Source organism: Ahaetulla prasina, chromosome 3 (genome assembly GCF_028640845.1).
Source record: "Ahaetulla prasina isolate Xishuangbanna chromosome 3, ASM2864084v1, whole genome shotgun sequence".
Lineage (NCBI taxonomy): Eukaryota > Metazoa > Chordata > Lepidosauria > Squamata > Colubridae > Ahaetulla > Ahaetulla prasina.
The window spans coordinates 19,022,445-19,048,149 of NC_080541.1; the positions used below are offsets into that span (position 1 = coordinate 19,022,445).

Here is a 25,705-nt window from a genome sequence, read left to right on the forward strand (position 1 = left end):
AAAAAATGGCGCATTTACATGCATGCATGTGTTTATAGTTTAGCATGACTCCTGGTTACTTCACCGCAATGTCCATGTTGACTTCCAGATCAGCAGGATAATGCTGGTTCACCACTGACTTCCTCTGAGGTTTTTTTTTCAACTTCTCATTCACAATCCTGGGATTTCTGAGGGTCTTTGACAAAAGTACTAGCCCAGTCTGACTCTGCCTAGCCTTTTAGATCAGGGGGTCCCCAACAGAGGTGGGTTTCAGCAGGTTCTGACCAGTTTTGGAGAACCGGTAGCAGAAATTTTGAGTAGTTCCGAGCAAGGGCCTCCAACCTTGGCAACTTTAAGACTTGTGGACTTCAACTCCCAGAATTCTGAACTCAGAACTCTGGGAGTTGAAGTCCACAAGTCTTAAAGTTGCTAAGGTGGAGACCCCTGGTTCAGAGAACTGGTAGTAAAAATTCTGACTGGCCCTGCCCCCATCTATTCTCTGCCTCCCAATTCCCAGCTGATCGGGAGGAAATGGGGATTTTGTAGTAACCTTCCCCCGGAGTGGGGAGGTAATTGAGATTTTACAGTATCTTTCCCCTGCCAGGCCAAGCCACACCCACCAAGTCATGCCACACCCACAAGCCACACCCACAGAACCGATAATAAATTTTTTTGAAACCCAGCACTAGTCCCCAACCCCCAGTTCATGGACCAGCACTGGGCTGCTAGATGCCAGAAACTTCGCCACAGAAACAAGCAAAGCCCCATCCATGGGATGCAGGCAGTAGGCAAAACTATGCCCCCTCCGGTCCACAGATAAAATCTGTCTCTATGGAACCAGTACCTGGAGCCCAAAAGGTTGGGGGATACTGTTTTAGATTATCATTGCTTAGTGAGCCACTATTGCTTAGGTCGAGCTGATGATATTTATTATTAATAAACAGTTACTAATGAAAGTAATAATGTGCCACCCGATATTTTTTTATATAGTGGCAAAAACACTGTTTCACTTGGGGTACACTCTGAGTATTGTTGATACTGGTAATAATTCATCCAACAGTTGAATTATGTGCCAACAGTTACCATTTTCATCCTCTTGAAAGACAGTTTGTCCCGTAAAGATCTTGCTCCCTATTTGTATCTTTCCAGGTTGCATGATCGGCTCGTTCAGTTTGTTATCTTTGCATAACTTGGTCAAGATTTCAGTTGGCTTGAGGGCATCTCTCCAAGCGTTGTATCCCTCACTAAAAATTCAAGGAGAGGAGAGGATTTTAGAGAGGGAGGGATGAGAGAAGGAAGCTCACTTCAAACTGTGAGTCAAAATTAGCTTTGCCAAACTGTGTGCAAAGTTTTCATAAATATTTACACCTCAGCAAACTCAAGTTTCCTCCAGAACAGGGGTGTCAAACTGAAGGTTTAGAGGCCAGGTCCGGCCCATGGGGTACTTAGATCTGGCCGGCAGGGGCCATCCTGGAAACATAGAAGGACCAGCCTGTGGTGCTTCTGCCAGTGAAAATGGGCTCCTGCGCTCTGTTTTCGGCTGCCACGGCCTCCTGCAACCCTCTGCCAGTGAAAACGGAGCTTGAGAGCCCATTTTCGCTGGTAGATTGCTCGGGCCATCATTGGCGCCCTCAACAGGAGTGACGTTGAGCTGGCCACGCCCACCCTAGCCATACACACGCCCCCAACCAGGGGTGAAATGCTCTCGGGCGATCCGGTAGCGATGGCGGCGGTTGTTTCGGAGAACCGGTAGCAAAAATCCCTGTCCCCACCTCCCCACCCCAGCTGAGCCGTGCGATCATCAGAGGTTTTTTCTTTTTTACTTTTAAAAGCATTTTTTCTTCAGCAGAAAAAATGCTTTTAAAAGGTAAAAAAAAAGCCTCTGATGATCGTGCTGGGATCGTCAGAACCCTTTTAAAGCATTTTTTCTATAACCTCTTCGGCTGAAGAGGTTGTAAAAAAAAAGCTTTTAAAAGGTTCTGGTGATCAAGCAACTCAGCTGGGATCGTCAGAACCCTTTAAAAGCTTTTTTTCCTCTAGCGATCCCAGATGAGTTGCCTGATCATCGCAGGCTTTTAAAAGCATTTTTTACAACCTCTTCGGCCAAAGAGGTGTAGAAAAAATGCTTTTAAAAGTAAAAAAAAAATGTTGGCCACGCCCACCCAGTCTCATTACCCACCCACCAAGCCACGCCCACAGAACCAGTAGTAACAAATTTTACATTTCAGCCCTGCACCCAGCCCACCCCCCAGGTCAAACACAATTCTGATGTGGCCCTCAATGAAATTGAGTTTGACGTCTCTGCTCTAGAAGTTTTTGAACCTGCCTAATTTCCTTATCCGCCAGTTCCTTATAGACTGAATGTCCTGGAGGGACCTTACATTTCATATTGGCTTTGTAATCCACAGGTAGCCCTGTGCCTGCTGTAGAAACGGTTTTCTAGATCAATTTTAGTTTCTCCAATGAGGTCATCTGAACCAATCAAATCATGGTCATAGATCAGGACTGAAAGCAAGGACTCTTTAGGAAAAGTTGCCTGAATTTCAAATGACCTAATGCAAAAAGAATAAAAAAAACAAATAATGTCAAATTCTATTATGATTGGACTGCAATCCTAAGCATACTAAATTAAGAACAAGGCTCACTAAAATCACGAGAGATTGTTTATGGTGTAGAGTGGAGTGGGTTTTGTTCTAATCGAGTTAATCAAGTTACTATGTAGGCTAACAGTGTAGGGTCATATGAAGAATTATATTAGGGGTGGTTTTTCCAAGTGATCCTATAGAAAGGAAAAGAAGTGTGTTTAGTGGAAGGTGATGGACATTTGGATGGGAAGAACATCATGGAAAACAGCCTCTTGACAAGATGGAGAAAAAAGAATTCAAGTTCATTCAATGTTTCCATTTATAATGGACTTCATTTACATTAGTTCAATTTTTTTTTAAAAAAATCTCAGCTGGTATCACCACGAAATGATGATTAATCAGCAACAGAAAGAGACAAGATAGTAGCATTCAAGGGAAATATAAGAAAGAGGTAGAAGGGTTAGTTCACAAAGTTCTCTTCAGTGTGGTTTATGCCAGAGATCTCCAACCTTGGCAACTTTAAGCCTGGTGGACTTCAACTCCCAGAATTCCCCAAGCATTTTTGCTGGCTGGGGAATTCTGGGAGTTGAAGTCCACCAAGCTTAAAGTTGCCAAGGTTGGAGAGCTATGGTTTATGCCATTGTTCTCTCAACTTTCTCTCCTCCAAGATTTAATGAAGCTGCAGAAGATTTAGCAACAAATTAAGCAAGGTAACGAGATGAAAATTAACAGGTGGAAATCTTCAAGCTTATTCACACCAGTTGGCAAAGTAATTATAAACAACTCTGTTTTCAGCACAAACAGAAATAAAATCTCCGAGTTACCTTTATGGACACATTCATACAGTTTTTTTGACAATATCTTCCTCTGGGATTTTTTTTTTACTTCCCCATCTGGGCTACAGTCTTGGGATCCCCCAGTGGTCTTCCATCCAAAGATCTGGCCTGATCCTGTACCAAATGTAGGCCACCTTAACCAGGTGCTTCTATCTGCTAGGTTGACAATACACGGCTTAATACCATGCAGAAGCCTGCACTTATGAATGGAACTGTGCAAATAAAGGGAAATATGTTTATGGAAATCCTTCCCAGATCCTTCTCCCAGAGTTGAACTTTTTTGGGGGAAGAATGTGTGAGTAGGGAATTCAAGGAACTACATTCACATACCATGTTGGAGAAGACTCCAGTGACCAAAGAACATTGTTCGGAAGCCCAGTGACAATATTTATAATGCTGTCTTTGAATATGGTCTCATAAAATCCATTTTCCTTCCTTCGACTCTCTTTTTTCCAAAGTGTTTGTAATGTTAAACATTTATTGTGGCTCTTATTAATCAAGGTTGTTTGGAATTAATTCAGGTGGGGTCACGTCCTTCCTGGAGAATTATTACCTTTCAGCCCCTAAATTAAACTTTTCAAGTTGCAAAAGATTATGAAGCGTGGCAGGCATTCAACATTTTTGTTTTAGGAGATTTGACATGGAAACACTCAAGCCCTTATTTCCTTACCAAAAATTACTGAAAATGTGATTAAATCATGTAACCCATTACTCCGAATTCTTATTCTCATCCCTCTTAACTTTTAGTACATTTCCGAAGTGGGTCAAATGAGGATCCAGATTGTTGGGGGCCCTTTGCTGACTCTGTAAACTGCTTAGAAAAGGCTGTAAAGCACTGAGAAGTGGTATATAAGCAGTGATGGGATTCAGCCAGTTCGCACCACTTCGGGAGAACCGGTTGTTAACTTACTGAGCAGTTTGGCAAAGTGGTTGTTGGAAGAAATTATTAGGGCAGAGAACCGGTTGTTAAATTACTTGAATCCTACCACTGTATATAAGTCTATTGCTATTGCTATTTTACAGCGTTTCGATGCATGGAAAACATTTTGTGTATCAATAAAGTCAGGTAACTATTATCATTGGAGCATATTCAAATTACACAAGAGATGGACAATTTCTTGCACCAGAATGTATTTATTCAAATGCAACCATGAGTCCTGCTGCTGCTATTGTACCAATAATTACTCTTCCTCTAACCAGGGATCCCCAACGCCTGGGCTGTAGACAAGCACCAGTCCATGGCCTGCCAGGAACTGGCTTGCACAAGCAAGTGAAGCCTTATCCATGTGATGGGCCGTCTGCTAAAATAAAACCAGGTCATGGCACACACTTGAAAGTAAATCAAGAAGCCTGAAATTGTGGAGTCTGTCTGGCAAAGAATGCTTATCCACAGGAAATATGCATGTGTAAAGCTTGTAATTCTGGGTAGTTAGAAAACTGATAAAAGAAACAGGCAACTTGCAGACTTCAGCTAAAAGTTAGGAATAGAGATGGACTGCAGCAAATAAAATGTGTATTAGGTAACTCCTTGGGCATTCATTAGCCAAGGTTTAGTAACATATCTTTTTTTTTTTTATGTACACTGAGAGCATATGCACCAAGACAAATTCCTTGTGTGTCCAATCACACTTGGCCAATAAAAATTCTATTCTATTCTATTCTATTCTAAAGACCAATAATTGTAGAATTATTACTAAAATGTTTATTACATGATATTTCTTATTATTTCACCTTGTCCCGCCTTCTCCTTTAGTGAAAATGTATAAAGCTTACTTAATCCTTTGTTCTTGGTTCTTGGCATTTATTTATTTATTTTTTATTTGCATTTATATCCCGCCCTTCTCCGAAGACTCAGGGCGGCTTACATTATGTCAAGCAATAGTCTTCATCCATTTGTATATTATATAGAAAGTCAACTTATTGCCCCCAACAATCTGGGTCCTCATTTTACCTACCTTATAAAGGATGGAAGGCTGAGTCAACCTTGGGCCTGGTGGGGCTTGAACCTGCAGTAATTGCAAGCAGCTGCTGTTAATAACAGACTGTCTTACCAATCTGAGCCACTGAGGCCAGGAGCCCTTTTCCTTGAGGCACCCCAATAAAAAGCAATCAAAACCTGCACCTCATGTCTGGCGTCCTTCATTGGCCTCGGCACCAGGCTCACACCCGAACTGGTGACAACACATGCATGTGCAGAAACCGGGCTGTGTGCAAAGCCATATTCTCCTAGTCCATGGAAAAACTGCCCTCCATGGGTCCCTTGCACTCAAAATGTTGTGGGCTGCTGCCCCAACAACCTACTAGAAGGCCAAAGTAATCTCTAGACCAAACTGAGAATTCTGCAGACGTGTTGTAAGCATGACATACATACATCTAATGTAAAAAGTTGCATAGGTAAAACTCCAGTACAAATATGTTAATTACAGAAGACTGACTTTAAACTTAAGAGATATTCTTAAGAGAATATATCACTTCAGATTTAAGAGATATTCAAATCATTTGTGATTATGCCATTGTGTCAAAATCATCACAAAGGTAGACAGCTAATAACACGTACACTCAAAAGGGTGGAACTTGTATCAGAAAAACTCAGAAAACTCAGACAGCTCAAACTGCCCAAAGAGCTGCTGATCCAGTTCTACAGAGGAATTATTGAGTCTGTCATCTGCACCTCCATAAATGTCTGGTTTGGCTCTGCAACCGAACAAGACAAACACAGACTTCAGAGGATAATTAGAACTGCAGAAAAAACAATTGCCATCAACCTGCCTTCCATTGAGGACCTGTATGCTGCACGAGTGAAAAAGAGGGCTGTGAAAATATTTACAGACCCCTCACATCCTGGACATAAACTGTTTCAACTCCTACCCCCAAGCAACGCTACAAAGCACTACACACCAGAACAACTAGACACAAGAACAGTTTTTTCCCGAAGGCCACCACTCTGCTTAATAACTAATTCCCACAACACTGTCAAATAATTTACTAAGACTGTATTACTATTATTCTTCTCTTCCTTACTAATATCTACCTCTTCCCATTTATTACTATAACCATATTGCTTGTATCTTTCAATTATATTGTTTTTATTTGTTTCCTAGTACGATTTGATAGCTTATTAGTAACCTTGACTATCACTAAGAGTTGTATCTTTTTATTCTTGATGAATATATTTTATTCTCCTTATCTACACTGAGAGCAAAGACAAATTCTTTGTGTGTCCAATCACACGGCCAATAAAGAATTCTATTCTATTCTAACACATCCAACATTTTGCTAATTATAACTCTTTCCCCATAGATACCCATGGATTAGACAGCCTGCATAGTTTTGAGAACCAAGATTTCCAAACCCTGACATTTCAATATTTAATAAATGCAGCTCAAGGGAAGAAAAATGTCAGGAGTAACTCATTAATCGTGAAACACTATGCAGATTTAATGAACTCACCGACCAAAGATGGGATTTAGTTGTTTTGGAATGTACTTGTCTCGGTCCTTAATTTGTGTTTCCCCCAATTTCAGCACAATATAAGGATCAGATTTACCATCAGGGTCAGCAGGACTAAGATTAAAAGCCTGCAAAAAAAATTGATAAAAATATTATTTAATTAGTGCTTGTCTGTGCATTAAAGTTGGTTTTCAAAGACAAACTTTGGGCAGAGGGTTGGACTTGAAGACCTCCAAGGTCCCTTCCAGCCTTAGGATTCCATGATTCTGTGAACCAAGGTGGGCTCTGAGGGCACCAATCAGGGGTGAAATGCTACCAGTTCCGACCGGTTCGACTGAACCGGTAGCGATGGTGGTGGATGGTTCAGAGAACCGGTAGCGGCAGCAGCATGAGGCTCCGCTCACCTGCCCAGTCATCATGTTTTTTACCCTCTGCACATGCACAGAAGGGTTTGCGCATGTGCCGAGGGTCCAAACACATGTATGTGCACAGATGAGTGGAGCGTGTGCAGCACACACAGCACATGTACTTCTGAACTGGTAGGGAAGGTAAGTAGATTTCACCCCTGGCACCAATCATACCAGGGCAAGAAAACAAGAAAACAGTTGCCTGTCCTTCCTTTTCTTCTTCCTCACCTGCAAATATTGTCTCTATTGATTTGGCTATACACAAACAGACTACATAAGCAAACCTGTTAAACCACGTCCTTTTTTTCAGGGTCATGCTGCATTTGTGAAGGGCAGATGTGCAAACTAAGAAAAAGTTGTGGAGTTTATGGAGTGACTTCCGGATCTTATTTGAGCGCCCCTATGAAGCTCTTTTCCTTCAGATCGGAACTCTTCCCAGCTTTACCATTTATACAAGATTTCTAGTGTTTCCCCATTGAGTAAGAGGAAAATGTTCTCCTTTAAATAAAAATGAGATTAAAACTGCCTTTCCCAAACATTTTCCCATTGTAAGAGAAGCTTCTGTTTTCCTACTGGTTCTCAAGGGGCTGAGCATTATTTTCAATTGGCTCTTGCTTCTGTTTTGAGCAATCTGTTCTGAGAAAGGGCTGACAGAAGAGGTGCCTGTGGTATTCTTGAACCATCTCTCCATCAGTCTAAAGCAGGGGTGTCAAACTCGCGGCTTGCAGGCCGAATGCATCACCGCTTGACCATGCCCATTCCCGTTTTAGTGAAGGGGGGGAAAGTTATGATACATCACGTGATGGGAACGTGTCATTGTGAGTTTGACGATCTAAAGCATTATTTCCCAACTTTGGCAACTTTAAGATGGGCAGACTTCAACTCCCAGAATTCCTCAGCCAACATGTATCAGGTGCAGAAGATCAGATACATACATGAAGATCAATTAAATGGATTTATTCCTAATTATGCCTAGGCACTGAAATCTACTCAACTAACAGCACCTGCTTGGAGTTAGCTAAAGATCAAAGGAATTCAAAGGATGTTGAGCTTAGTTTGCTTATGGCTACATAGGGACTGTAGCAAGGGTGAAATCCAGCAGGTTTCCAACAAGTTCTGGAGAACCGGTAGCGGAAATTTGGAGTAGTTCGGAGAACCGGCAAATACCACCTCTGGCTGGCCCCAGAGTGGGGTGGGAATGGAGATTTTGCAATATCCTTCCCTCAGGAGCGGGGAGGGAATGGGCATTTTGCAGTATCCTTCCCCTGCCACGCCCACCAAGCCATGCCCACAGAACCGGTAAAAAAATTGGATTTCATGACTGGATTCTAGGCTGATCCCTCTTTTAACTCCACCTTCAAGGTCTGCCACTCCTCCTAAAAGTGGATGTGCAAGTTATTTGCTCTTTATAGATCTTTATATTTTCATTATCTTGGAACTCTTTCTTGCATCGGAACCACGGAATCTTCTTAACTTAAAAGAAGAATTTGACAGGAGTTTAAGGGATACTTACGGCCACAATGTATACTCTGATTAGAACATTCACTGACTGATTTGGGGGTAGGCCTTGCAGAATTCTCAGAGAACTTCCGTCGCCTGAGGAAGAGTCTTCAGGAGTTTTGTATATGCAGAAGCAGCCCTTCGGTAAATATATACAACAAGGATAAATTACTCATCTCAAATAAACTCAGGAAATGCAGATAGAAAACCCCAATCATTTTGGAAATTATTCCCCTCCTAATCTTATGTTGGTGCTCTTCTTTCATTTCTTCTTAAGGACGAGATTGAACTGCCATTTGTCAGAAATGGTGTAGGGTCTCCTGCTTGGGCGGGAGATTGGACTAGATGACCTACAAGGTCCCTTCCAACTCTGGTAATCTGTAATCTGTAATAACTGCAGGATGTTGTGACAACCTTATTTATATTTTAGTCACGTCTGGCAATATCTCGGCAGTGTTATTTTAAGTCTAGTATTCAAAGGAATGAAACAGATGTGGATAGCAGCTCTGCAATCAATATTTAGATTTTCAGACTTGTTTATTTGCTCTTTGCTTACCTTAGTCTGGCAATTATAAGATTAACAATCTTGGAATAAGAGGGCATTGCTGTATTTTTGTTGACTTGCCAAAGTAAAAACACGGATACTTTTTGATAGCTGGATTAAAGTCTATAAATCTTAACTGGTGACATTCTAACTAAACTAAAAGAAACAAATCACAAGTTCAACTCTTATTTTTCTCACTATATAAGGATACTATGGATAAGTTGGTGATGGGGCAATTATGCAACTAAATATTATTTTTATGGCATCTAAAATGCTTTCTGGCTACATTGCCAAAGTTCAGTGCCATGGTTTTGAAATATGAAAAGATGTTCCAACTATGTAATACTTTAGTGCATCTCAACCTCAGCAAATTTAAGATGTGTGGACTTTAGATGGTTTGTCATGCTGGCTGAGGAATTCTGGGAATTGAAGTCTATACATCTTAAAGTTGCTAGGGTTGAGAACAATGGTGTATTTCATAAAATAGTATGGCTTAAACTTTAATGTACTGTAAGCCTAAACTGAGTTAGAGTCCAAATAGGAGAAGGAAGGAAGGAAGGAAGGAAGGAAGGAAGGAAGGAAGGAAGGAAGGAAGGAAGGAAGGAAGGAAGGAAGGAAGGAAGGAAGGAAGGAAGGAAAGAAGGAAGGAAGGAAGGAAGGAAGGAAGGAAGGAAGGAAGGAAGGAAGGAAGGAAGGAAGGAAATCAAGACCACTCCAAAAACTGTGCCAAAAATTGAAAAACTTTCAGCATATTTTATTTAATCTTATCTACTTTGTGAACAATCTATGGCAGCCTTAACACTCCCTAAATTATTCAATCTCTTATATATACCTTACCTACATTTGTTCTGAAAATTATCTTCATTTGTTAATCAGTGAAGAGATACAAAATATTTGACCTCATTTTGCTGCAACATTTTGAGTAGTTTGGTTTATTGATCAATATACCCCTCTGTCAACTTCTTAATATTTACATATAGAGTAGGTCAGTGTTTCTCAACCTCCGGAATTCAACAAAAAGTGTGGACTTCAATTTCCAGAATTCCCCAGCCAGCAAAGATCATTGAGGAACACAGCTAATTTAATTCTGAGGCAAAGCTGGGCTGCCAAGCTATGAAGATAAGCTCAGATATGTTTGCACACTCAGAAGATTGAAGCAGTACGCAGTCTAATAATGAGTAACATGAATTGTTCTACAACACCGATCCTCGACATATCACACATATATTTTGTCCGTCTTGAACTCTACCTTAAATTTCCCGACAATCCTGTCTTCAAAATCAGTATGATCTTCCTCAGTAATTTTGCCTCGAAGGAGTTCAAATGTTTTTACCCAGTCTTCAAAATTGTTGAACTCGCTCTCCAAATCGCCATCATAGACCTTAAGTGAGGGAAACAATGGACCAAAATTCACTACTAAGGAAGAAAAGGATTGGTCTTTTCTTTTCTGTATTACTATATCTTATTAGCATGTATTCTGGTTCTTTTTCATTTATGTTTTTGCTGTTTTGTTACTATATTTTAGGAATAAATTGCTTTTATTATTTTCTTTTATATTTCCTATGTGTCCTGCCTAGAGAGTCCAAACTATGCTATATAGATAGTCCTACTCGACTTATGACTACAATTGAGCCTGAAATTTCTGCTCCTAAGTGAGACATTCATTAAATGAGTTTTGCCCCATTTTACAGCCTTTCTTGCCACAGTTGTTAAGTGAATCACTTAAGTTAGTAACACAGCTGTATTCTGGCTTCCGTATTGACTTTGCTTGTCAGAAGGTCACAAAAGGTAATCACGTGACTGTAGGACACTACAACTGTCATAAATGTGAATCGGTTGCCAAGCAACTGATTTTTGATCACATCACCATTGAGATGCCGCTACAGTCATAAGTGTGAAAAACGTATGAAATAAGTCACTTTCTTCAGTGCCATTTTAACTTAATACAGTCACTAAATCAGGGGTCTTCAACCTTGGCAACTTTAAGCCTGGCGGACTTCAACTCCCAGAATTCCCCAGCCAGCAAAGCTGACTGGAGAATTCTGGGAGTTGAAGTCCGCCAGGCTTAAAGTTGCCAAGGTTGAAGACCCCTGCACTAAATGAACTGTTGAAAGTCGAGGACTACCTGTAATTCATAAATCTATCAAATAAACAACTTAACAACCTTTAAGTGTAGCACTGCACCATATAAAGCAAATTTTAATGATGTTTAATGATGTCAGTTGTGTTAAACAAGCTTCAGAAATTTGAAACAATCATTGACACCAAATAAGATCTCGCTTTCATAACTGAGATTTTTTTTTTTATTCAAAAGATCTCCCCTTATGTGCCTTATGTACCTTATGGCGCACATAAGTGCCTTATTATGTGCCTTATGGAGCGTGCATAAGAGCACAAATGTGCCTACCGTTCCTGTCCTATTATTCCCTTTCATTATATCTAATTTTATTCAGAGGAGTTGCCAGGCATGGAAGATCAGATGCACATGTGAAGGTCCTTATTAAATGCATTTATTGCTAAAACATCTATGCACAGGAATGTTCTCAACTAACGGTTAGCATTTGCTTGGAGTTAGATAAGGGTGAAAGAACTTCAAGGGAGGTTGGATTCAGTCTGCTTGTGGCTACATAGGGATCAGAGGTGGGTTTCAGCAGGTTCTGACCAGTTCTGGAGAACCAGTAGCGGAAATTTTGAGTAGTACGGAGTACCTGTAGTAAAAATTCTGACTGGTCCCGCCCCCATCTATTCTCTGCCTCCCAAGTCCCAGCTGATTGGGAGGAAATGGGGATTTTGCCCATTTGCCCACCCCTTCCCCTGGAGTGGGGTGGGAATGGAGATTTTACAGTATCCTTCCCCTGGAGTAGGGTGTGAATGGAGAGTTTACAGTATCTTTCCCCTCCCACGTCCACCAAGTCACGCCCACCAAGCCGTGCCACGCCCACCAAGCCACACCCACAGAACCGGTAGTAAAAAAATTTTGAAACCCACCACTGATAGGGATTCTAGGCTGATCCCTCTTTTAACTCCTCTCCCAGGTGCTACCACTCCTCCTCCTATAGGAGTGCAGAATTATAGCTGGTTTCATTTCACACTGAATACCAACTATCCTGCATTCCTCAAATACTGTACTAATGTTCCAAACTGGGATTTCAGTTTTCCAAATGAAAGCAATACGAATATGATATATTCTCAGACCTGAATGAATCATAATTAACTTTACCTCCATGGTGGCTAGCTTGGGAGATGCCTCTGTCACTTTGGCTTTCAGTAATTTCTCTTTCTTCTTTTTATCTGGCTCATCTTCAGTGCTAAAGCTTACAGAGTTTGTCGTGTCTTTTGCTATAAAAATGAAAGTATAATTATAACTGTAATGACTCTGACAAAAATAGTACTGCTAGGTATGGGCTGTACAAATCCAGACTAAAATCCAGTTAGATGGCAACTAAAAGTTTCTGTTTGCTCCCATCAAGATTTCTGCATCAAGGATAAAACCCAAGACTATGATCACTGAAAGTACAATTGAAGCTGGCAACCCAACCAGATAAGTAACTGTAAACATGCTGGCTGAGGAATTTTGGGAATTGAAATCCACAAGTCTTAAAGTTTGCCAACTTTGTAGATCTCTGCTATAAGCTCTGCTGCTAATGCCAAAAACTGCTTCAGTTTTGCTTCTGTTCAGGCCCACCCATTCTATATGGATACAGATTAACAGAGTTCGAAGGGATCTTGTAGGTCATCTTAATTTTTTAATTTTTTTAAATTTTTCAAATTTTAATAATTTTAATTGGGGTATTTTATTTATGGGTCAAATTTGACGGTTTTAATTGTCGGCCATTTATAGAATAGGTTATTTTAACTGTGGTTTTAATTTGTATATTGTACTGTTTTAATCTGGCTGTACACCGCCCTGAGTCCTTCGGGAGAAGGGCGGTATAAAAATCTAAATAATAAATAAATAAATCTAGTCCAACACACACACACACCGCCCAAGCAGACCCTACACCATTTCTGACAGATCACCGTCCAGTCTCTTCTTGAAAACTTCCAGTGATGAAGCACATACAACTTCTGAAGGCAAGCTGTTCCATTGGTTGATTGTTCTCACTGTCAGAACATTTATCCTTATTTCCAGGTTGAATCTCTCCTTGTTCAGTTTCCATCCATTATTCCTTGTCTGGCCTTCAGGTGCTTTGGAAAAAAGCTTGACTCCCTTCTCTCTGTAGCAGCCCCTCAAATATTGAAGCAGTGCTATCATGTCTCCTCTGGTCCTTCTCTTCACTACACTAGCCATGCCCAGTTCCTGCAACCATTCATCCTATGTTTTATTCTCCAGTCCAGTCCAGTCTCCAGTCCAAATGTTTTAGCATATTTTAATGGGGTTTTTATTGGTTTCTATTGTTTTAGTGATCAGGCCATGATAATATTTAGTTTTAACTGGGTCTTAATGTTTATTTATTATATTGTTTTAATATGCCTGTGAACCGCCCTGAGTCCTACGGGAGATGGTGCGGTATATAAGTTTGATTAATAAATAAATAAATAAATAAAGTCCCCTAATCATCCTGGTTGCTCTTTCTGCACTTTTTCTAGAGTCTTGACATCTTTTTATAGCGTGGTGACCAAAACTGGATGCAGTCCTCTAGGTGTGGTCTTACTAAGGCTTTATAGAGTGGTATTAGTCTTGATCTTGATTGTATCCCTCTGTTAATGCAATTTAGGATTGCATTGGCTTTTTTTTGGCTGCCGCCACACACTGCTAGCTCATGTTTAATTGATTGTCCACTAAGACTCCAAGATCCCTCTCACAGTTACTGCTACTAAGCCTGGTTCACCCAGTCTATATGTGTGCTTTTGGTTTTTCTTACCTAAGTGTAGGTAAGAAAACTTTACTTTTCTCTACATTGAATTTTATTTTGTTAGTACATTTCCATATTTCCACAGGCATCGCATTCACACTCTTCACATCGCACTCCTTTGTTTTTCACACTTCCTTTAAATAGCTCTTCATAAATAACCATGCTATTTAAATACCCTTTGAGTTTAGGTCTGGCAAAATATTTCAAAGTTCTTCACGCCAGCATTCAAATATTCCAAGCCAACATTTGAAGCACTGGGCCAGTAGTGGGTCACTACCGGTTTGCTTGTGGGCGTGCACGCACTTGCGCATGCTCACAACACTTCTGCACATGCACAGAGACAACCGGGAGGGTGGGCGGAGCCTTCCACCACTGCATTGGGCCATATTTTCTCTGAAGACCTATATTGTATTTGCCAAGATAACAAGGGGAACAATGGCATATGGTGCCAATATTTCCAGGTAGATCAAACAGGAAATGTGCCAGTTAAGCTAATTCTACTATATTGTACGGCTACCTTAACAGAATCTTGGAGGTCTGAAGGTACAATTCTCTGGCTGTCTCCTTTACAGCTTGAGAAGCTACAGAGAGTCCCTTCTGAATCTCTTTCTCCAGCCATTATACAGCTGAGGGTATGCTCTCTCTTATCTGACCATTCCCTAGGCCAGGGGTCTCCAACCTTGGCAACTTTAAGACTTGTGGACTTCAACTCCTAGAATTCTTCAGCTAGCTTTGCTGGCTGAGGAACTCTGGGAGTTGAAGTCCACAAGTCTTAAAGTTGCCAAGGTTGGAGACCCTTGCCTTAGGCAGTATCTTTTCATCCCCTCTCCAAGATCTTTCCCACATACCACTACACATAGGCTGCTAAACAGCAGAACTGCATTTCAAATGAGGGCAAAATTATACTGAACATGAATACAGAATCAGAAAAAAAAACCTCTTTATAATTTGGCTAACTGATTAAAACACTTCACTCAGGGACAGGTGCAAATAACCTGAATAATTAAATCTCCCAGAAGTTCTGCTGTGTCAGTGGTTTAATGATTAAAATTCCACTCACCTTCACCAACTTCCCAGCTAATAACAAGTATACAAAAGATGAGATTATGAGCCACCATCTTCTTAATAAAACTTCTCTAAAATGCTATAGCTTGAATTAACCCGCTCCTTTCCTGCAGTCCATCTCTCTGCTCATTTACACTAGAAATTTAGACTAAATGCTCAAGTTTAGGGCCAAAGTAGACAACGAATGCCCAGCATTTCTCCATGTTTTCCTCCATGTTACTACTAGCCAGTAGTAACTAGAGAGGTGTATATCAGAAGCACAACCAGAGGGGAGGGAAAATCAAATGTCACCCTTCCTATATAATTTCAGTTAGAAAGTTCTACAAGAGGAACGGCCAAATAGCCTCCCACACCATATGAATGCAAAAACAGGTCTTATTTTTTTTTTTTTTACATTTATATCCCGCCCTTCTCCGAAGACTCAGGGCGGCTTACATTGTGTAAGGCAATATTACTTTGAGTCTGTTTTTTGCAGCCATGAATCCCATCTATGGAATTGCAGTAGGTTAAGAAAGAACCTACTGCAGCAAGTTCTCCATGAAGAAAGACCTTGAAAAAAATATCTCCTTTGTCACTCAGAATCTCCTTCTATGGGGAGATACCTTAAGGATGCCTTTTGATATCTACATAGAAACCTTTCTGAAATGTATTAAACTTCTGAATCTCGTTAGCATGGCTGGCTGGGGAATTCTAGGAGTTGAAGTCCACAGATCTTCAGGTTGCCAGGTTGGACACCCCTGATGTAGACCATCCACATTTGCCTCCAACATACTTGAGGTAAAAAAGTCTTTTGCATTCCAGTAATCCCGTGTTTTCTATTTATCTGTTTTAGTGGATATAGGGAACTCTGAATACCCCCATGGGACTCTCAAAGATGCTTTTTCAAAAGGCAACTGGACATTGTTTTTCCTTGAAGACGTTTCGCTTCTCATCCAAGAAGCTTTTTCAGTTCTGTTCAGAACTGAAGAAGCTTCTTGGATGCGAAGCGAAAGGTCTTCAAGGAAAAACAAAGTCGAGTTGCCTGGACAACCAGGTGATAGGAATGAAGAGGAACTGCCATGATAATGGACTTCTCTTTCTCCTTCTACAAGTGAGATTTTCAGTGGGATCAAAAGTTCCTTTTCCAGGGAAAGATATATTCTATAGGCAAGCAGACATTTTGGATACAGATCACTTAGAATATACCAGAAGACTGGTCGAGTGTGAGTATTCTGACCGTTATCAGTTACTATGAAAAACACGATTAATAAAAATGTAAATATTTACTTACATGTTCCTGGTTTTCCATCATTGAAATCCAAGACTTTTGCCTTGGGAAATAAATTGAAAAGTTTAGATACTTATGAAAATGCAGATCAAGCTACTTAACTGCAATCCAGCTTTAACATATTTACTTTCTGTTATTTAATTATTTACCTACGGATGAAGGCAAATTTATATGTCCCAAGATAATGTTGCAGGATCCAACTGGGTCAATCACCAGGACCGGTTTTGTCTTCTGAGCTTTCGGACTCATGCTGGAGCCCATCTTTAGGGAACCTCTCTCCAGCAGTGTGTGCACTATTCTCTGTGTGGTATTTATATGGCGCCTGTTATATGCGGCTTTTTAGATGCTGACTGGGGTGTTGATGGCTGGCCATTAAATTGTTGGTTGTGTTTTGCTTGTGCTGCCCAGCCCTTGCCTTCTAAGTACTTGATAATCTGGTGGTAAATAAGCACTCCTGATGACTGATGATGGGCCCGTTTCCCGGGCTTCAATCACTTCCCTGGTTGTTTTTGTGCCTGCTCGTCCGACAATCTTAGTGCTGCAGAATTGAATATATGTCCTTTTTCAATGCAGTGTGAGGCTACCAATGAGTTCAAAACTTAATTAGGAATACTTTTCTTTGCTGGAAACTAACTCTATCTATCTCTTCCTCCTTCCCTCCCTCCCTCTCTCTCTGTATGTGTTTGAAATGTCTGAAAAGGAGCTATTCCTACTCAGGAAAAAAAACTTCAATGCTAAAAAAAATTATATCACATAGAAAAATAGATTAAAATGTATATTATAACTTTGCCTACCTTTTGTACTTTTTGTATTGAAGCATAATACTTTGACCACCAATCAATGACATTTTCAGCAGATTCATCAGCAACAGTTCTTTTTCCTCAAATACTGTACTGGGATTTCAGTTTTCAAATGAAAGCAATATGAATATGAAATATTCTCAGACCTGAATGAATCATAATTAACTTTACCTCCATGGTGGCTAGCTTGGGAGACGCCTCTGTCACTTTGGCTTTCAGCAATTTCTCTTTCTTCTTTTTATCTGGCTCATCTTCAGTGCTAAAGCTTACAGAGTTTGTCGTGTCTTTTGCTATAAAAATGAAAGTATAATTATAACTGTAATGACTCTGACAAAAATAGTACTGCTAGGTATGGGCTGTACAAATCCAGACTAAAATCTAGTTAGATGGTAACTAAAAGTTTCTGTTTGCTCCCATCAAGATTTCTGCATCAAGGATAAAACCCAAGACTATGATCACTGAAAGTACAATTGAAGCTGGCAACCCAACCAAATAAGTAACTAAACATGCTGGCTGAGGAACTCTGGGAGTTGAAGTCCACAGATCTTCAGGTTGCCAGGTTGGACACCCCTGATGTAGACCATCCACATTTGCATCCAACATACTTGAGGTAAAAAAGTCTTTTGCATTCCAGTAATCCCGTGTTTTCTATTTATCTGTTTTAGTGGATATAGGGAACTCTGAATACCCCCATGGGACTCTCAAAGATGCTTTTTCAAAAGGCAACTGGACATTGTTTTTCCTTGAAGACGTTTCGCTTCTCATCCAAGAAGCTTTTTCAGTTCTGTTCAGAACTGAAGAAGCTTCTTGGATGCGAAGCGAAAGGTCTTCAAGGAAAAACAAAGTCCAGTTGCCTGGACAACCAGGTGATAGGAATGAAGAGGAACTGCCATGATAATGGACTTCTCTTTCTCCTTCTACAAGTGAGATTTTCAGTGGGATCAAAAGTTCCTTTTCCAGGGAAAGATATATTCTATAGGCAAGCAGACATTTTGGATACAGATCACTTAGAATATACCAGAAGACTGGTCGAGTGTGAGTATTCTGACCGTTATCAGTTACTATGAAAAACACGATTAATAAAAATGTAAATATTTACTTACATGTTCCTGGTTTTCCATCATTGAAATCCAAGACTTTTGCCTTGGGAAATAAATTGAAAAGTTTAGATACTTATGAAAATGCAGATCAAGCTACTTAACTGCAATCCAGCTTTAACATATTTACTTTCTGTTATTTAATTATTTACCTACGGATGAAGGCAAATTTATATGTCCCAAGATAATGTTGCAGGATCCAACTGGGTCAATCACCAGGACCGGTTTTGTCTTCTGAGCTTTCGGACTCATGCTGGAGCCCATCTTTAGGGAACCTCTCTCCAGCAGTGTGTGCACTATTCTCTGTGTGGTATTTATATGGCGCCTGTTATATGCGGCTTTTTAGATGCTGACTGGGGTGTTGATGGCTGGCCATTAAATTGTTGGTTGTGTTTTGCTTGTCAGAAGGTCACAAAAGGTAATCACGTGACTGTAGGACACTACAACTGTCATAAATGTGAATCAGTTGCCAAGCATCTGATGTTTGATCACATGACCCTTGAGATGCCGCTACAGTCATAAGTGTGAAAAACGTATGAAATAAGTCACTTTCTTCAGTGCCATTTTAACTTAATACAGTCACTAAATCAGGGGTCTTCAACCTTGGCAACTTTAAGCCTGGCGGACTTCAACTCAATTCAATTGAGAAAGCTGGCTGGGGAATTCTGGGAGTTGAAGTCCGCCAGCTTAAAGTTGCCAAGGTTGAAGACCCCTGCACTAAATAAACTGTTGAAAGTCGAGGACTACCTGTAATTCATAAATCTATCAAATAAACAACTTAACAACCTTTCAGTGTAGCACTGCACCATATAAAGCAAATTTTAATGATGTTTAATGATGTCAGTTGTGTTAAACAAGCTTCAGAAATTTGAAACAATCATTGACACCAAATAAGATGTATACTCTCGCTTTCATAACTGAGATTTTTTTTTTATTCAAAAGATCTCCCCTTATGTGCCTTATGTACCTTATGGCGCACATAAGTACCTTATTATGTGCCTTATGGAGCGTGCATAAGAGCACAAATGTGCCTACCGTTCCTGTCCTATTATTCCCTTTCATTATATCTAATTTTATTCAGAGGAGTTGCCAGGCATGGAAGATCAGATGCACATGTGAAGGTCCTTATTAAACGCATTTATTGCTAAAACATCTATGCACAGGAATGTTCTCAACTAACGGTTAGCATTTGCTTGGAGTTAGATAAGGGTGAAAGAACTTCAAGGGAGGTTGGATTCAGTCTGCTTGTGGCTACATAGGGATCAGAGGTGGGTTTCAGCAGGTTCTGACCAGTTCTGGAGAACCGGTAGCGGAAATTTTGAGTAGTACGGAGTACCTGTAGTAAAAATTCTGACTGGTCCCGCCCCCATCTATTCTCTGCCTCCCAAGTCCCAGCTGATCGGGAGGAAATGGGGATTTTGCAGTAACCTTCCCCTGGAGTAGGGTGTGAATGGAGAGTTTACAGTATCTTTCCCCTCCCACGTCCACCAAGTCACGCCCACCAAGCCGTGCCACGCCCACCAAGCCACACCCACAGAACCGGTAGTAAAACAATTTTGAAACCTACCACTGATAGGGATTCTAGGCTGATCCCTCTTTTAACTCCTCTCCCAGGTGCTACCACTCCTCCTCCTATAGGAGTATAGAATTATAGCTGGTTTCATTTCACACTGAATACAACTATCCTGCATTCCTCAAATACTGTACTGGGATTTCAGTTTTCCAAATGAAAGCAATATGAATATGAAATATTCTCAGACCTGAATGAATCATAATTAACTTTACCTCCATGGTGGCTAGCTTGGGAGACGCCTCTGTCACTTTGGCTTTCAGCAATTTCTCTTTCTTCTTTTTATCTGGCTCATCTTCAGTGCTAAAGCTTACAGAGTTTGTCGTGTCTTTTGCTATAAAAATGAAAGTATAATTATAACTGTAATGACTCTGACAAAAATAGTACTGCTAGGTATGGGCTGTACAAATCCAGACTAAAATCTAGTTAGATGGTAACTAAAAGTTTCTGTTTGCTCCCATCAAGATTTCTGCATCAAGGATAAAACCCAAGACTATGATCACTGAAAGTACAATTGAAGCTGGCAACCCAACCAAATAAGTAACTGTAAACATGCTGGCTGAGGAATTTTGGGAATTGAAATCCACAAGTCTTAAAGTTGCCAACTTTGTAGATCTCTGCTATAAGCTCTGCTACTAATGCCAAAAACTGCTTCAGTTTTGCTTCTGTTCAGGCCCACCCATTCTATATGGATACAGATTAACAGAGTTCGAAGGGATCTTGTAGGTCATCTAGTCCAACACACACACACACACCGCCCAAGCAGACCCTACACCATTTCTGACAGATCGCCGTCCAGTCTCTTCTTGAAAACTTCCAGTGATGAAGCACATACAACTTCTGAAGGCAAACTGTTCCATTGGTTGATTGTTCTCACTGTCAGAACATTTATCCTTATTTCCAGATTGAATCTCTCCTTGTTCAGTTTCCATCCATTATTCCTTGTCTGGCCTTCAGGTGCTTTGGAAAAAAGCTTGACTCCCTTCTCTCTGTAGCAGCCCCTCAAATATTGAAGCAGTGCTATCATGTCTCCTCTGGTCCTTCTCTTCACTACACTAGCCATGCCCAGTTCCTGCAACCATTCATCCTATGTTTTATTCTCCAGTCCCCTAATCATCCTGGTTGCTCTTTCTGCACTTTTTCTAGAGTCTTGACATCTTTTTATAGTGTGGTGACCAAAAGTGGGTGTAGTATTCTAGGTGTGGTCTTCCTAAGGCTTTATATTAGTGGTATTAGTGCTTCTCTTGATCTTGATTGAATCCCTCTGTTAATGCAACTTAGGGTTACATTGGCTTTTTTTGGCTGCTGCCACACACTGTTAGCTCATATTTAATTGATTTTCCACTAAGACTCCAAGATCCCTCTCACAGTTTCTGCTATTAAGCCTGGTTTCAACTAGTCTATATATACACTTTTGGTTTTTCTTGCCTAAGCATAACACTTTACTTTTCTCTACATTGAATTTCATTTTGTTAGTACATTTCCATATTTCCACAGGCATCGCATTCACACTCTTCACATCACACTCCTTTGTTTTTCACACTTCCTTTAAATAGCTCTTCATAAATAACCATGCTATTTAAATACCCTTTGAGTTTAGGTCTGGCAAAATATTTCAAAGTTCTTCACGCCAGCATTCAAATATTCCAAGCCAACATTTGAAGCATTGGGCCAGTAGTGGGTCACTACCGGTTTGCTTGTGGGCGTGCACGCACTTGCGCATGCTCACAACACTTCTGCACATGCACAGAGACATCCGGGAGGGTGGGCGGAGCCTTCCACCACTGCATTGGGCCATATTTTCTCTGAAGACCTATACTGTATTTGCCAAGATAAAATAAAAATAAACTGTGATGGTTCACTTAACAATCGAAGTAAAAATAGCTCATGAAATGGGGCAAAAGTCACTTAACAAATGTTTCACTTAACAACAAAAATTTGGGGCTCAATTGTGATCAAGGACTACTTGTAATTACATGGATTGTCTGTATATGATTACTTCTCTTCTGTCATGTTCTAATCTAATAATTAACAACTGTGTTATTAACTTAACAACTGCAGTGCTTCACTTAATAGCTAAGGCAAGACAGGTCATCAAATGGGGCAAAATCCCCTAACAACTGTTTCGCTTAGCAATAGCAATAGCACTTAGACTTATATACCGCTTTACAGTGCTTTACAGCCCTCTCTAAGCGATTTACAGACTTAGCCTATTGCCCCCAACAATCTGGGTCCTCATTTTACCCACCTTGGAAGAATGGAAGGCTGAGTTAACCTTGAGCCTGGTGAGATTTGAACTGCCAAATTGCAGGCAGCTGGTAGTCAGCAGAAATAGCCTGCAGTACTGCACTCTAACCATTGCGCCACCATGGCTTAGCAACATAAATGTTGCGCTCAGTTGAGGTCATAAGTTGAGGACTACCTGTATGCGTTTTTGAGCTTGGTATATTTTTTGCACCTTGTTTCATCATATAGAAGGGAATGCATTATCTAGTGGAAAATTTGGTTCTGCAACCCAACAAGACAGACACAGACTTCAGAGGATAATTAGAACTGCAGAAAAAAACAATGGCTACCAACCTGCCTTCCATTGAGGACCTGTATACTGCACAAGTCAAAAAGAGGGCTGTGAAAATATTTACAGACCCCTCACACATCCTGGACATAAATTGTTTCAACTCCTACCTTCAAAATGACGCTATAGAGCACTGCACACCAGAACAACTAGACACAAGGACAGTTTTTTCCCAGACACCATCACTCTGCTAAACAAATAATTTCCCAACACTGTCGAACTACAGTATTTACTAAATCTGCACTATTATTAATCTTCTTATCGTTCACATCACCCATCTCCTCCCACTTATGACTGTATGACTGTAACTTTGTTGCATGTATCCTTATGATTTATATTGATATTGATTGTTTCCTGATTGCTTATTTGTACCCTATGACTATCATTAAGTGTTTGCAGTGCACCTTATGAGCAAATGCACCAAGACAAATTCCTTGTGTGTCCAATCACACTTGGCCAATTAAAAATTCTATTCTAAATGCAAAAAGCTCCAAATTGGATGTTACTTACTTTTAGTCTTCCATCTTTTGAAGGTCTAGAGGAAGACGCTAATGAAGGTTTCCGTGAAGGAGCTGGTGGTAGCGGCAGGGGTGATAGGGGAATATGTACTTCCTCCGCCTCAGGTTTTGGGATGGCTAAAACAGGCTCTCCATGTTCCACGTCAACATAAATGTGATCTGATGAAGGTGATGGAAGTTGACTTGTGTGAGGTTGTGCTGGAGCAGCAGCTGGAGCAGGTGAAGCTAGAAAGAAGTCAATATATAAAATTCAACAAGGAAGATCCTGTGGGAAGCCACCACCCCTCCTAGAAGAATGAAATATTTTGAGAAATGTTAAAAAAAGGCAGGATAAAATATTTTCCCTAAAACAGAAATAAAAATCTTAAGGGAGACAGAAACTCAGAACCCTATCTCCCTGCCCTCAGCCAATATTTTGTGCCCATTGAGAAAGATTGGGCCAGCCTATCTACAAAACAAAAGACCTTCAGCTCCAGGATGATGGGATTAAGACATGACCCTTCAGGACATAATAGGATTAACCCACTAACATTAACAAGGACACTGCATCACTCTCCAAACTTCAACCAAACTTAAGTCAGACAATCTATAGAACCAGCTATGACCCCTACATAGAACTTACAACATCCAATAGAATACATGTTCTGGCACAGGAACAGGAAGCTGAAAAACAGAGCCCAGAGAGGATATAAAAGCCACCCACTCTCAACTCCATATGGTTGGCTGCCCAGAACCTATGTGGTTCTGCTTCATCATTGAACCATCTTTCCAATCAGCCTCCATATTTCCAGTGCCTTTCTCTCGGCTTGGAACTGAACCAGATGGATTTGGAAGAATCCATCTATCTGTTCAATGTTCAATGTTCAAAACCAGAGGTGGGGAACTATGGCCTCTTTATGGACTTCAATTCCCAGAATTCCTGAGCCGGCCATGCTCAAGAGTTCCTGAGTCAGGCATTGAGTTCTACCCACAGTCACCATTTTGGCCGGCAGAGGCACCATGGGCTGGTCCTTTGATATTTCTAGGACAGATTTAAGCACAGAACTGGCCCGCAGGCCTCGAGTTTGACACCCCTGACCTACAGTATAGGATTACCCTTATCAGACCTCTATATGCCACTACCACCACTACCCTTCCATTCTGCTCAGCTCAACGGTATAAAAGAAACAAACATTAAAATTTAACAATGAGATATAAACCAATAAATCCTGCTAAAGTAGATGTCACAAAAACAACCCAGCTCCACTGAATAGCAATAGCAGCTTAGTCTCCAAGGCCTTATATCTTCACAGCTCTATGAGAAGAAAGGATAGTAGATTCTGACCGGACTTTTGGCATGACTTACCTTTGTCCACTTCCACAATATCAGCTTCTTTAGCTAAGGAAAGAAGAGGTTCCTTGAGTTTATACAGAAACTGCTTAAGGCAGTTGACGGTGTGGGTCCCCACTAGAGTGCTACGGCCAAAGGCTCTCCAATCAACGACACAGATGCTTAGTGGAGGGTGCAGAAGTTCATTTTCAGGCAATTCCTAACAATGGAGAAACATTCAAGAACCAGTCAGATCTTTCCTTATCCTCTCCAATGACATTTTTCATCATTTCCTTTCTGCACCATTTAGTTCTAACTGGAAATGAGTTTTCTATCAAATCCCACAAGAAAATCCTCTGGCGTTTGGATTCCTGCAATTTACTTGAGATGATTTGCAGTTTGTGTTCCGAATTATTACAGAAGCTGGCTTTCTTTAAATTTCATGTCTTATACTCAATAGAAAGGCCACTGGTGTTTTAGAACCTGTCATCATCTATTTCCATCCAACATGCCATTGGTCCTTTGAACAATCTCATTAAATGTCACAAAGATAAAAATTTATTGGGTTTAAATGGGTTTTAAATGGGTTTTATTTTTTATATTGTTTTTAAACATTCGGCCTTTTAGAATAAGTTTTTAATTGTTATTTTAATCTGTATTTATGTGTTTTTTTGCCTGTGAACCGCCTGAGTCCTTCGGAGATAGGGGGTATATCTGATTAATAAATAAATAAATAAGAAAGACCTTGAAAAATATCTCCTTTGTCACTCAGAATCACCTTCTATGGGGAGATGCCTTAAGGATGCTTTTTGATATCTACATAGAAACCTTTCTGAAATGTATTAAACTTCTGAATCTCGTTAGCATGGCTGGCTGGGGAATTCTGGGAGTTGAGGTCCACAGATCTTCAGGTTGCCAGGTTGGACACCCTGATGTAGACCATCCACATTTGCCTCCAACATACTTGAGGTAAAAAAGTCTTTTGCTCCAGTAATCCCGTGTTTTCTATTTATCTGTTTTAGTGGATATAGAACTCTGAATACCCCATGGGACTCTCAAAGATGTTTCAAAGGCAACTGGACATTGTTTTTCCTTGAAGCGTTTGCGCTTCTCATCCAAGAAGCTTTTCAGTTCTGTTCAGAACTGAAGAAGCTTCTTGATGCGAAAGGTCTTCAAGGAAAACAAAAATCGAGTTGCCTGGACAACCAGGTGATAGGAATGAAGAGGAACTGCCATGATAATGGACTTCTCTTTCTCCTTCTACAAGTGAGATTTTCAAAAGATCAAAAGTTCCTTTTCCAGGGAAAGATATATTCTATAGGCAAGCAGACATTTTGGATACAGATC

General features: G+C 40.5%; 1 protein-coding gene across 1 annotated transcript in view; it reads right to left on the reverse strand.

Annotated features, from left to right (window-relative positions):
* The window catches only part of FER1L6 (fer-1 like family member 6), a 132,623-nt gene that overhangs the window by 24,873 nt on the left and 82,045 nt on the right, over positions 1 to 25,705 (reverse strand). The window contains exons 29-34 of the mRNA XM_058178303.1: positions 20,172 to 20,290; positions 10,551 to 10,682; positions 8,771 to 8,896; positions 6,851 to 6,978; positions 2,361 to 2,531; positions 1,063 to 1,223 (exon numbers count right to left, since the gene is read on the reverse strand). Coding sequence (XP_058034286.1) covers positions 1,063 to 1,223; positions 2,361 to 2,531; positions 6,851 to 6,978; positions 8,771 to 8,896; positions 10,551 to 10,682; positions 20,172 to 20,290 — 837 coding nt within the window. The remainder of the gene's footprint in view (positions 1 to 1,062; positions 1,224 to 2,360; positions 2,532 to 6,850; positions 6,979 to 8,770; positions 8,897 to 10,550; positions 10,683 to 20,171; positions 20,291 to 25,705) is intronic.